The sequence below is a fragment of the Tiliqua scincoides genome, chromosome 6 (assembly GCF_035046505.1).
Source record: "Tiliqua scincoides isolate rTilSci1 chromosome 6, rTilSci1.hap2, whole genome shotgun sequence".
NCBI classification, from domain to species: Eukaryota; Metazoa; Chordata; class Lepidosauria; order Squamata; family Scincidae; genus Tiliqua; species Tiliqua scincoides.
This window is the reverse complement of record NC_089826.1, coordinates 52766067-52780328: the sequence shown is the minus strand read 5'-3', so window position 1 is coordinate 52780328 and position 14262 is coordinate 52766067. Positions and strand designations below refer to the sequence as shown.

Genomic DNA, 14262 nt, shown 5'->3' with positions numbered 1-14262 from the left:
CCAGAAGTCCTTTTCAGGGTGCCCTTCTCCCTGCCAGACCCAGACTTACCTTGCAAGGGGGCCAAGGAGACACAAGGGAAAGGCAGCTTGGCCAGGCAAGAGAGAGAACCGCCTGGCTCAGGCAAGTCTGCCCAACAGCTTCCCCCATCCCCAGCTTGTGGGAAGAGGCCTGCTAACAGGACACCGTTCCCTGACTAGAGCACATGGTGTTGAGGAGAAGGCAGGAGGCCTGAAGGCCCTGACCCAGTAAGAGGTCAGGGAGGAGGGAGAGACAAGGAAGGTAGCACCAAGAAGAAAGGCCCTGGGCGGGTCCCTTTTGTGCCCTTCCCAGTAATGAAGGGGCAGGGCTGGAGGAGGAAGCAGCCTATATAACTGACAGGAGGCCCATGAACAGGGCAGAAAGTCAGGCTGAAGAGGCAGGAGGCTGTGTCTCCAACAGTGCCTGCCTGGGACCCAGCCTCAAGGGCTATGCCAGGGAGGAGGACCAGGGTGATTTAACCCCCTCCCCCTGAGCCAACCGGAGGCCTCTTGAAAGGCCCCAGTCCAGGACCATCCCCAAGCAGAAGCTGCCTTCTCCCTCAGCCTGCCTGACACCCCCACAGTCCTAAATGAAATCATATTAGGTTATATTTGCCCAGGAAGGTCTCTTACTTGTTCCTTAATGCTTTTATGCCATTTCAGAAGGAAAAATCCTCCAGAAGCAAAATCTGGACTGATGCCACATACTGGTGTGAACACTACACCTTCCCTTGCTGTTATCTGCCTGTGCTGTGGAGGGTGGAAATCAACAGGGGTTCACTCCAACACATGTGGCTCGTGAAGATTAGACATTCTAAATGGCCTCACAAGACAATCCTCATATAGGCACTTCCTTAGAAACTCACAGACAGTTATATATAATGATATACCTACACTGCTGAATAACCTTATTTTAAAACGATCTACCTGAATTTCTTTTTCCTGCATTTCCTTTCATTGTTTTCTGTGTGCAGGTTCCTAGAAAAATGTCATTTGGAACAGGATCACAGCCATAATCACAGGCAAGACTGTGTGTAGGTACAGTCTGGTTCATGCCCAGGCTTTTTCACACATCTCTGTGCATGGAAGAGACTCTAGAAATACAAAAGAGGCAGCTTTCCTGGGCAAACCTCTGCTCACTGGCATTTCACGTACACACCCCTTCTCAGTTTAGATGAAATATGCTCATGCATAATAGTCATGGATACAGAGAAATGCCAGAATAAATCTTTTTCCTGTCAATATTACATAATAATAGTTCAGCATTTCCAAGTTCTGCAAATCACAGTGAGTGTCAGAATAATTTATTGCGCGACTTAGTGCATTATTGGCAATATTTTTTCATTATGAATTCCACAGGGGGTAATATAAAACTTGAATGCATCTGCTTTTCATTTATGGCCTAATAAATGAAGGGCTAGTTAGTGCAGAAAAAGAAATTGCAGACTTGTTATTTTAAATTTCTGCTATAATTGCCACATACTATTATCTCTGGCCACTCCATTATTGAAATATTAGTCCTATTGCAGAATGCCTTGTTATTGAAGCAATTATCTTTTCTTTGTTGAGCCGGAGTAATTTAGGGTTCTGGAAGTTTCGCTTAATCAGTGATGATAGATAGGTGATTGACCATTCTTCACATTACATGGCAGTGAACCCAACATAGCTACCAGTGAATAGAATTGAGAAGGAGCTGTGTTGAGTCCTGACTCTCCCTTACATCTTGTACAATAAATGTGCTTTCCTCATTCACACAATGCATGCTTAGATGTGTACTTAATGTGTTACATGTACCTAAAAGTGTAATGTGTAAAGCAGCCATAAGAACCTATTCATATATTAAGAGCCCAATCCTATCCTCCCGCCTCCACCCACTGGTGCAGCCATGTTGAAAAGGCACATGCTGTATCTAGTGGGGGAGGGCAGATTGTGAGGCTTTGGAAGGGAAAGCGGATTTAAATAATTCCTCCATAAGCCTCCCACTCCACAGTGGGTCTCCTTGAACCTACACTAGCTCTTTAACTGGTGCAAGTCTCAGAAGAGAAAGGGGGTGGAGAGGCTGTGCCTGCCATTGCCATCAGATCCACCCCTTCCCCATCCCCTCTTCATCTCCCTCCCCACCCTGTTTCACCTCCTCCCCATCACTGCCTTGTCTGCTCTGGTGGGTCCAGGCAGGTCCACTTTACACTGTTCCATTTGGTGGCTGTTACGACATTCTGTTTGTGTGCAGTGGGTCAGAAACACAACTACAAACATGTAAACTGCATAAGATAAAAATTGTTGATTTACAGTCATCTTATACTTGAAGCAGGGAAAATGAGCAGCATTGAACTAATGTACTAAGTACAGAGAACTGATTTGTGAAGTACAAAATGAATGCTCTTCTTGTATTTTTTTTTAATTCTTATTCAAACAGCTGAGACCATTGGGTTGTAACATCATCAATGTTCCCAGTGACCAACATGGTATTGTACCAAAAGGCCTGAAAGAAATTCTTTCAAGGTGGAGCCCAGAAGAAGCCAAAAAACCCAACAGCAACCTCCCCAAATTTCTCTACACTATTCCTAATGGTGGCAATCCTACTGGAACCTCATTGACTGTAGACCGCAAGAGGGAGATCTATCAGGTATATCAGTCAGATGTGCACGTCACAGCTTTGGCCCAAAAATGTAACGGTTTCAGATTAGGTGAATATGCTCAATATAAGGTCCTAGCTAAGTACCCATTCTTATGGTTAATAAGGTAAAAAAGATGACTTACAGACCCATATTTTTCAAGGACCATTGGGAGGAGGAATCTCTTTGCATTCTGTACAGAGGATGCATCTGTGTAGAGATCAGATCCTATAGTAAAATAGATATTACCCTTGTACGTGTAAGAATTCCATGTGATTCCTTACTGTCCAATCCATGGTAACTCCCCACGTAGCAATGCAGTGACACCACCATGATGCCCACTGCATCCTGTGGGGGAATTTTGACCTCTGGAGGCCTCCCTGGGGCATAAGAACATTTGTTCCTTTGCACCAGATTACACCCCTGCTGGCCAGGTGGGACTACTCAGATCTGCGCCAGTGATATCACTGGAGCACATCTATGTGGTCCCAAGAAAGTGGATCAAAACCAGGAAGGCGGTTAAGTTTTGGCATGCACCGCTGTTACAGAAACTGCCGCCTTCCCAGTCCGGATCCATCCTTCTCTGCTGCCCTATGCTGCCCACCCCATCTGTGCAGACTTATTGGGGCTGGTGGGTGTGCATCATCTGCTGGTACATTAAGCTGGTCACTTGTCACTTGCAGCAGCAACCACATCATGTGCTCTGGCATGTCACATTTTACAGCAGCTGGAAAGCACCAGCCCTACCAGAATGTTTGTTGTGATGGCACTAGGCGCCTTGAGGATTGGGCTATCAGAAAGCTAAAATTGATAGTGCTATAGTTCTGTCCTGCCAGTTTGCCTTGATTTTAAACACATAACATGGTTACTGTAGCTGAGTCAAATAATGTATGCCCCAATACTGGGGCGTATCTGGGGAGGCAAGGGGGGGCAAATGCCGTGGACACCATGCCCGCAGGGGCGGCTCTGCATTGTGCTGGGAGTTGAGGCCACTCCTGGCACAATTCTGTGCCATTCTGGACCACATTTACAAAAAAAAAAAAAAAAAGGAGGAGGAGGAGGAAAGGAAAGAGCATGTCGTCCAGAGTGCTGCAGAATTGTGCTGGGAGTGGCTGCAACTTCCAGCACGGTTCTGGAAGTAATAGCAGTGATGAGGTGACATCACTGCAATTTCTTTCAGGTCAGGAGGCGGGGGTTGCAAAGTGGATGGTGGACCCAGGTTGAAAAAGCCCCAGGACTGCCTCTGTGTAGTACTGATGTGGCTGGGATGCCAAAACATTTTTCTCCATTTGAGTTCCATATTCCTTTACTTGAGCAAATGTAATTTTTATCCTAGAAGAAGGAATGTGTTGCAAATAGTTAATGAGTTGACCTATTAACCACTATGCTTTTAAAATATGTGATAAAAGCACTGGTTAATTAAAGATATTCAATTAAAGCATGTAGCACTGATCACTCAAACTGCTACTAGGCAATGTGTGCAGGGTGTGCATAGAATTCATCTGTTCAGACCAATTTTTGCATTGATTTCCATGGAAGAACCTGACCTACAGACTTGCTATTATGCATGCCCAGACTGATGCTTTCCAATGAAATTAATATCACAGTAGAGATCGGGTTGTATATAGGACTGCACACAGATCTCAAAATCAGGACGTCTGTCTCTAGTGATGATACATTAGTACACCTGGTACACTTATGTGTTATTGATATCACATGATTCATAAATTTAAATTTTCTTGGCACATTTGAAGGCCTCTTGACAGCATTGAATTGTGGAATGAAACAAAGATACTTGAGTAATCAGAGTCATTATTCTGATTTGATGAAATGCTTTTGTATATGAACGTGGTTTTCTTTTCATTCAGCTGGCAAGGGAGTATGATTTCCTCATAATAGAAGATGATCCGTATTACTTTCTTCAGTTTAATAAGGTGAGATCTTATTTAGGTGCATTGATATTTATGTTCCTACTGCATTAGATGAGAAAACAAGCTTTGTACCAACTTGCATACTTCTGATCAGATTGCTGATTGTCTTGCAAAGATGTCACCTGACCTTACTCTTACGCTATTCAGTAGAATTTTTTGTACTAGCCATGACGCTGTAGGAACATCAGGGGCAGAACTGAAAGAACATCATGACCTTTAGATAGTGTTGTAGCGATCAGACCCTCCACCCAGGTGCCCAGCCCTTACAGGGTATTCTACCCCTGGCACCACTGTACCAAGAAGCTGCCGGCTTCTTTCTCTTAAAAGAATAAAAATAAAAAACATACAGCGGCGTGGGGACCAAGGCTAGTGGTACCACCCCCGCAGGCATGGAATCTGGGACATTTGCCCCTAGGTATGCAACTACTTCAACAAGCCTTCCAGAGACCTTTCATCATCACTAGGGTGGTGAAGGTTCAGCTGAAGTCCCCATGGTGGTGCTTAAGATGGTGGGGCAAGTCTCGAAGTGAGTACAAATGTTTCTGACAATTCACTGACCAGTACCATTGCTCGTTAAATGTGGAAAATTGACTCAATCCATACAGCTTTCTAAAAAATGAGGAGTACAATTGGCTGGACACAGTTACCACAACTGCCTCCCCTATCTGCTGTATACATCTCTTCCTTTCACACTTGTACAGCACCAGTTCTGCCTTCTGTTTGTGAAGAGGCCACTGTTGTTTCTCCTCCCACAACCTCTCTAGTGCTCATCTGTCTCCTTGTAGCTGTGCCAAGTGCCCACCTCAACCCAAGTGCACCTGCACAGTATTGGAAAACAAGAAAAGAATCGCAGATAACATGAGATAGGTGGCAGTTCCGCTTCTCACAGATAAGTGAGCGCACAGATCGCAAATTCGCATATAAAGAGAACTGACTGTAACACATTCCTCTCACCTATTAATTAGCTCCTTTTCCACCAGTGACAGAGAGGCAGTTGTAAGTTCCAAGATGGGCACAGACTTGGGCCTAGATTTTACCTGTTTATGACAGATAGAAATTCATTTTTGGCAATTCAGGTATAACCTAATTATCCACGGATTTTTTACCTGCGGTTTTATCTCAACGCAATGAGAAGGGCCCTTTAAATTAAAAGGAAAAAGTTGTTTAACAATAGTCTCAAGAGGGCAGCTGGCTGACAATCCATCAATCATTTTATCTCCAGGCACTTAGAACAACTTCACTCCCATGCAAGCAACCACTCCCTTCCCCCTGAGCATGTGAAGGAATGCAAGTCATTATCACCTACTCCATTCTTTCAGAGAAGGGAGGGGTTGCTGCCAGTGAAGCCTTTCTAAGTGCCTGGAGAGAGAGACTGATTGCCTCTGTGTGTATTACAAAAGGCCAGCAAGGCTTCTTCTTTTTAAATCACTGAGCAAAAGGACATTGTTTTTTAAATGGATTCGCTTTAATGCCATTTTTTCCACCCATGTGAGTTCTGGGAATGGAACCCTTGTGAATAACGAGACTCAACCTTTAGCTGTATCACTTGACATCTTACCTCTGAAATTCTTATATTAGCTTTTAATAATGAACTTTTGCATTCTGTCCTCAAGCCTTGGGCACCAACCTTTCTTTCAATGGACATTGATGGCCGGGTTATCAGAACTGACTCTTTCTCTAAGATCCTCTCTTCTGGGTAAGGTTACTTTCCCATGCTGGACCTGTCATTAGGGCGCAGCACCGGAAATGCAATTCTGAGTGTTCTGAGCTTTGACTTGCCAGTCTCACATTTATGAAATCCCCTTAAGCTATTGGCATAATCGTAACATAGAAGTACTGATTGCGGTCTGCTGTGGCAAATTTATGACATGGTTTATAACTGTTTTAGTCTTTTCACTTGCCACTCCATCCTTCTCTCCTATTAGTGACTGAAAACTAGATTCTACCCCTTTTCTGAAAGAACCTCATAGCTTGTTATCTATTTTTCTTACCTGCACTTGCCAGAGTTCTATGGCTGTCATATTAAATGTTGATGCTATATTAAATGAGCCATTGTGGCCTCATGATTTGACTAGGAAACTAGGGATCAAATCCCTGCTCTGCCATTAAATGCATTGGGTGACTTTGGACCTGTCACTCAGTCTGACCTTCCCACACAGAGCCATTGTCAAGATATGGTGGGAGGGATAGTATTCCATGTACACTGCCGTGAGCTCCTTGGAAGAAGGGTAGGATATGTGAGAGTATTGATCTGAACGGAATCTATACTTCAGAAGAAATTATTATCTTTTTTACATAGGTTAAGAATAGGCTTTCTAACTGGTCCGAAGCCTCTTATTGACAGAGTTATTCTACATATACAGGTCTCCACTATGCACACCAGCACTTTCACTCAGGTAAGTGCCATTGGGATTTCCAGAAATATGTACAGGTATATAGCCCACACTTTAGGTGTTAGCTGCAGGAGACACCATTTTAGCAACTGTATTTGCCTCATGAAGTTAGCTGGTGTAGCATTGTGACTAAGAACGCAATTAAGAGTCGGAATGACCAAGTTGAGAACACACACCAGCCTCACTGTGCCATGTTCCCATCAGGCAGGGGTAAGTTCATGCTGACCTGGATAGGCCAGTGCAGGGGTTTGGGAAGGGCAGGGGAAGGGCAGAACAGAGGTTTTTTGAGGGGAAGGACAAGGGGTGGGCCAGTGAGTGGGAGTGCCGGCAGGCCGGTTGACCTGCACTAAGGCTGGATCCTAACCCCCCTCCCAAGCAGTTTGGCATTACACCAGGCTACTTGGATCTGCACTAGTAATTTAACTGGTACAGATTTTAGTAACCGCATTGAGGTGGCTGCCACACAGCACAGGGTAAGGGAAAATAAATCCCCTTACTCCAAGTTGCACTGGATCCACTTCCTACTCTGAGCTGGATACAGCACAGTGCAGGGTAGGATAGGGCTGTGAGAGACTGAGCTGCAAATTAAGACTTGCTCAGTTCAAATCTCAGCTCTGCCTTGAATTCACTTGAATTAGGCAAGTAGACAAGCCTCAGCTCTCCATCTGCAACACAGGAGTAATAATAATAGTTCCTCAGCTTACAGATTTGTGTAAGGACAACGCAAAAATATACAGGAAAACAAGGCAATATATGCATGAAGTGCTTTGCACACTCAAAAAGTGCTGTATGTGCTACTTATTATTGTCAATAATCAAGAACACTAAGCATGTGCTTAGTGCCTTTCCTTGGTTGCCAACCACTGCAGTCTGCCTACATGCACTTAGGATTGAAATGCAGGAATTGGAAGGCAAGTTTTAGAAAAAGAAGGAAATCCAGACCTAAATTCTCTTTGTTCTACTTTCACCATAATTTCCACAAGGGTTAAAGATTATGCTAAAGGAAGAAAAGGCACTATGAAAATGTAAATACTGGCTAACGATGTAATATTCACACATTTCCGCTACATTCATTTAATCATTTATTACTTTTATTTAATTAAACATGGTTGATGAATTATTCATGGTGATTAAATTTTTGAAATTTTTTTTAGCATTTGGAAATCTTTGATAGTAATTAGCAACACAGCAACATATATATGCAGCTTGATGCAGCTGTTGCTCATCTGTTTATGTTAGCAAGATAATTAAGGGCACAATCCAGAGCTGGTGCTGGGCCAGCACAAGTCCCTTGCGCCGGCCTGGAAGTGACACAAACATGCCATAAGGCACGTTTGTGCCACTTCTTGTGATGGATGGGTTGGCACAAGAACATGCACCAGCCCACAAGGTTCAAATTCAGCACCAACGCCAACACAGGCAGGTAGGTTTGCACCAGCCTCCCAAGGCCAGCGTGGAGGTCTGGTAAGGGTGGGTGGAGGATGTAATGGGGGCATTCCAGGGCAGGGGGAGGGCAAGCAGTGTGGGAGCCCATGGGCAGCCAAGGGCTGGGCAAGTGGTGTGAATCTGGTTCTGGCACTTGGGCCAAGTCCTAACCCCATTCCTTGGTGACGCCTCTTTAAGTGGCACAGATCCAAGTAGCCCCTTTGAGGCTGCTGCTGCATTACCCTTGATAAGGAGAATTAATTCCCCTTACCCTGGGCTGAGCTGCAACCAGCCCCAACCCTGCGCTGGATACAGTGCAGGCCTACCAGCCTGTCTGTTCCAGCGTAGGTTAGGATTGGGCTGTAGGAGTGGTAGAATGGTAGACTGCAACATGCTTGGACTCTGTGTATGCAGTCTCTGCTTTGGGACCTGTCAACATCACCCACATTTTTTGTAGTGGCCCTTATATTTCAACAAGGCTTGTGCCAGAATCTTGAGAACATTGCATTTGGGCTGGTAGAGATGTGTGCTTTTTGAAACATTGACATTGCAAGAGAACATACAGATAGGAGAGCATGATCAAACTGCAGGAGGAGGATAGGGGTGTGTGTGTGTCAGCATTTAGCCCGTGGCGCTGTTGGTATCCCAGTTGTACCTGTCTCTCTACCACAACCACCACAACTGAAGCCAATTGAAACTTTTTGAAAACTATAAATAGTGTGGCAGAGGTGCCTGATAAGGTACTGACTATGGCAGGGGTTGAGTGCTAACACCCCCTACCCTTTTGCAGCAGTTTTGGGCTATTTTTCACATCCCCTACAATGCTATTAGTAAAAAAGTTTATGCATCAAAAGCACATATTTAATTTGTCTCTAAAAGGAATTTCAGCAAAAGGGCTCCTTACCCTTATGCCATTCTTGACTGTTTATAACTATTGGACAAACAAGCATCATAATTATTGTAAAATTTATTTCTATAGATTATGATTGCCCAACTTCTTCAGCAGTGGGGACAAAAAGGTTTCCTGGAACATGTAGACAGGTAATAAATATGCTTTTGACACACTACATTACCAACATTTTGTTTTTAATTTTCCATGCACTGTACTGATTTAATGAAGAGTTTTAGCTACCTTTAGAGTCTAGCTACCTTTACAGTAATTTGCTCTGCTACATTTAGCACCATAGTACTGAACATGGACACAATCCAACACAGAGTTATATCCTAATCCTAACTAACTTTCCAGCCCCAATGCAGCCATGCCAATGGGGTGCTCTCTGTATGCTGCTTTGGGGGGGGGGAGTTAATCACAGAGGCCTCCTCAAGGCAAGGGGCTGCATTATGACTGCATCAGTGCTGGAAAGTGGGTTGGGATTGGGCTAAGTGTTCTCTGAAATCATGGGCTCAAGTCTTCTTCTGTGTTGAATTTTGGCCAAGTTCGACATCCAGCCATTTAGAACAGGGGTCTCCAAACTTTATGGCCAGAGGGTCGCATCAAATATCTGGCGTGGTGTGAAGGGCCGGAAAAAAAATTAAAATATAAATAAATAAATTAGAGATGGAACTTAGATGAGTGAATAAATGAATGAATGGGCTTGTTCATTCAATCTCTCTGTCCCTCAGAACACCCTCCACATACAATCAGAGCACAGTTCTGGTCATGTTCAGTTGCGTGGGCCAGAGGCTTTCAGGGGACAAGAGGTTGGCCGCGGGTCGGAAAGAGGCTTGCTGCGAGCCGTATCTGTCCCCTGGGCCGGGGTTTGGAGACCCCTGACTTAGAACATTTATCATATAAATCTGAGCTATTTACAGCACCATCTTATGCATGTCTATTCAGAAGTGAGCCCCATTGTTTTCAGTGGGGCTCAGATTGTCATGTGAAAATGTAGGTCTGCTAAGTGGTACATTAAAATGGCTTGGGGTTCATCATGCCTGAAAAATTTCCTCTTCTGTGTTTCCTCTTCTTCTGTATTTAATATTGAATCATTCAGTTCAATTATCTGTTGACAATGAAAGGTCATCCCCACCTAAAATAAGATGATTATAGGCTTTAAGCTTGCAAACATTGCACATGATCTTGTGGGGAATCCAAAACAATGTCATTAATTGTTAGGCTGACCTTGTCAAGCAGTGTATGATTCCTTTTCCTTAGGAAAAGTTGCAAAGTTAAGCATACTTATCAGGAAGTCAGCACGGCGGAAGATAGTGGTGGTTAGGATTGGGCTTGTGAGTGTGTCAATGCTCACAAAACAGTAGCCAGATGGGAAAGCCACTTGAAATTCCTCCCTGATATATTGTCTCCATACCACTGGCATTGGGGGAATACTATAAACCTCCAGAAAGGAGTTGGTTGTGGCATGGAGGTCATCTCTTCATGTGTGTGCAGGACATTTCACATGACTGGTGGCTAGCCTTTCCAAGGCAGTAATGCTATGCACAGCATAATACTTGTGTTTCCATTATAAATTCTGACGTAGGCAGCCATATTTTGATTCTATCATTAGGGTTTAATGTTGCAGAATCTTCTCATTGAGATAACCTTTCTTTTGTCTTCCAGTGTGATTGAGTTCTATAGGAAACAGCGGGATGTAATGCTTAATGCAGCAGACAAGTGGCTCAAAGGTCAGTAGTAGTAATGACTATCAAGAGGTTATTTTGATTCCTATATATCCTTAAAATACGTGGCATGATAGATGCATGTTATCTGTAAGAAACTAACATATGAACCAGACTAGGGGACTATACTGTACATCTAGGGTCCTCCTGACTCTTCCAACTCTGACTGTTGTGCAACAGGCGAGTATGAAAGAGGGACCTTTCTGATGGTAATATCAGATATAGAATGGCCTCCCCCTGACAGATATGCTTTGCCTGATTGTTACTTGATTTTAGGCAAGCTTCAAAAACTATATTTTCTAAGGGGCATTTTTAAACTTGGACATTTATGACCCATTCCTATCTAACTCCCTGCATGGTGAATCAGCAGCACCGGTGTGGCTTCCACTGCATCTCATTGGGGAGTTTTGGCTGTTGCAGGTCTCCTCAGGGTAAGGGGACATAAGCTTCAGCAGCCATTATGTTTCAACTCAGGCCTGCAGACTAACTCAATCACTGATGCAGGACAGAGTTGATCCATGCAGGTGGATCAGGCCTGGGAAGATGGTCGGAATTCGCTGTGCACTGCCACCACTTACTCCCCCTTGCTGGCATTCCGGCAGCACCCACTTTAGGAATGTGCTTCACAGCTGCTTTGCAACTGATTGTACCAGAGGAACAGGCATTCTGCCACTGAAGCAGCCCAATAGGCTTGAGCTGCCCATGTGTTTACAGGTGATTGCTGCCATTTTTATCTAATTCCTGCTTTATATATAATTATTTGACTGCCATTGATGTTTTATTTTAGCAAACACATAGTTTCACATTTTACATTGCTGTAAACTGCTCTGTGTATATATTTACTATATAAGTGGTGTGTGACTAGAAAGAGAGAGGAAGTCTATAAGTTTCCTCATTTAAACAGGGAAATGTGTGATGGGATCCACATGAGTCTCATCTCAGGAGATGATCATGGGAAGAGCAACGCATCATTAGTATGAAAAACTCACAAAAGTAGAAAATAAAGAAATCATATCTTGTATTAAAAAGGGAAGTGGCAGGTTCCCATGCCAGCAATCATTCAAAACCGCTTCTGTGAACACACTGTAGGTGTCTCCCGAAGTGCTCAAATCGATTCTCATGTTGCAAAATGGAAGACCGAAGGAGGGAACACTCAGTTTAATTTTAAACATCGGTTTGTAATCAGTGTGATTCACTCCTTAAACAGATCTTCTGCGGTGATTAAACTTTTCTTTCTCTTCTCTTTTTGTCTCTTCCCAGGCCTTGCAGACTGGTATATCCCTTCTGCTGGAATGTTTCTGTGGATTAAAATTGAAGGAGTTTCTGATACACATGAGCTAATTATGAAAAAGGCTTTGGAGAAAGAAGTATGAAAAATATCTAGTGGACCTAAAATAACAGAATAGGGGAAAGGGAGGGCTGATAATAGGTTACTGAATGAGATGAATTTCTGTTTAGGTTCTGCTAGTTCCTGGAAGTGCATTTAACATTAATAGTTTCAGTCCCAGCTCTTACGTCAGAGCTTCCTTTTCACTGTCTTCTCCGAGCCAAATTGATCAGGTGAGTTCAGATTTACTGTGCTTCCTTGCAAATTGATTTGTCAGGCTGCAGACATTAAACCACCTAATTTTTCTTTTTCCAATGCGCATGGCAACGGTATAACATTTACAGTGCCTTAAGAGGAATTACGGCAGTGATTCGGGAATTCCACTTGCCATAGGCCCATTGTAGCAGGGGTGTCAAACTCATTTCATACAGCAGGCCAAATTTCATTCATGGTGCCTGCTGAGAGCTGGAAGTGATGTCACTGAGCAGGTCATGACCAGAAATAAGCACTTCATTTTCACGCAGAAACTCATTAGCTGGAAATGATAGAAGAAGAAATGTGCAAATCTTGATCATATTTTCAAGATATGGGAAATCCCAGTTATCACATGGCCCTCCCTTTCAGCAGTGCCCCTTCTGCCAAGGTGTCACTCACAGCTCAGAAGCTAAGAAATGGTCTGCAGCAAGACATCTCAAAAGAAGGAGCGCTGCTCAAAGGGTGGCCCATGTGATAACTAGCACTTCGAGAGCATCTTCATCTCTCCTTCTTTATCTCCATCCCAAAGCCTTGGCAGAATTGGCATTATTGATAGGGCAGTGCTGGGAGAGCCCAGTTATCACATGGGCTGAACAGAGAGCTTCCCCAGGCCGTATCTGGCCCATGGGGCTTATGTTTGATACTCTTGCTCTATAGGTGTGGGCTGTCAGTTCTTCAAATGAGATAAAGCATTAAGGAATCAATCAAGCCAAGCACAGGTGCAGTACCAGTAGGTGGAGGAGACCCAAATAGCTCTTCTGAGACTTGTTTCCAATCCCAGTTCGCCTCTTTTGTGCATAAGCAGGCACACAGTGCATGTACACAAGGGCATTGTAAGAAATGAATGTCTGTGTACACTTTTCCAGCAAAGGCTGCCTCACACTGTAGGGGGCTATCTGGCAAAACAAGACTCTACTAAGTGTTGTTTGATTCCTTCACAAGGTGGATCCCATGCCTGCACATCATTGGTTCAAGCCCTAACAAAGCAGGGCTTTTTCTGTGGTGGTTCTAGCATGATGGAATGTTTTTTTCAGTTGGAGTCTCACAGTCCAACCCCCAACTCCCCACTCTCCTTCACAGTTTGATGAAGATCTGATGTTTTTTCAGGGCATTGGTTTGGGGTTGAGGTATACCTGATGCTTGCTTACTCTATGACTATGGTTCTAATAGTTGAGATGCCGTTTTGCTTGGCGATTGTCAGTTCTTTTATGATATATTGGTTTGAGTTTTATTAATATAAGCTGCTTTGAGCCACATTTTATAGGAAAAATGCAATTGAAACATCTTGAAATTAAATAACTGGTATAATGATTACAGGGTTTTCAGAGATTGGCTGAGCTTATTAAAGAAAGTGTAAGAGTGGAGAAGTTCTAAGAAAGCTAGAAGATCTTCAGGAGGAGCTTCTGGTTTTCAACATTGCTGCAGTTCCAGCTGCCTACAGAGTATAATGTGATAATACAATCATATGTTATTACTCAACATGGTGCTGCTCTTTTGAGATTGAATGTAAATACTTTGGGAAATTACATTGTAATATATGCAGAAATGTATAGATTACTACTCTCATTTGCTGTTTGCCCTGTGAGGGAGAGACCATCCACAGTAAATACATTTCTGGTGATACAGAGCTGTTGTACCTTTGTCTGTTTTTATCTTGTTCAGTGATAAACTCTATGATTATCA

At 43.6% G+C, this 14262-nt stretch overlaps 1 protein-coding gene across 1 annotated transcript in view; it reads left to right on the top strand.

The window, feature by feature from the left end:
• LOC136655433 (kynurenine/alpha-aminoadipate aminotransferase, mitochondrial-like) overlaps positions 1 to 14262 on the top strand; it is a 32457-nt gene extending 18195 nt beyond the window's left edge. The window contains exons 6-14 of the mRNA XM_066631878.1: positions 2435 to 2644; positions 4502 to 4567; positions 6178 to 6260; positions 6864 to 6960; positions 9361 to 9422; positions 10939 to 11003; positions 12258 to 12364; positions 12456 to 12557; positions 13897 to 14262. Of these exons, the coding sequence (XP_066487975.1) occupies positions 2435 to 2644; positions 4502 to 4567; positions 6178 to 6260; positions 6864 to 6960; positions 9361 to 9422; positions 10939 to 11003; positions 12258 to 12364; positions 12456 to 12557; positions 13897 to 13953 (849 nt within the window). The 3' untranslated portion in view covers positions 13954 to 14262. The remainder of the gene's footprint in view (positions 1 to 2434; positions 2645 to 4501; positions 4568 to 6177; positions 6261 to 6863; positions 6961 to 9360; positions 9423 to 10938; positions 11004 to 12257; positions 12365 to 12455; positions 12558 to 13896) is intronic.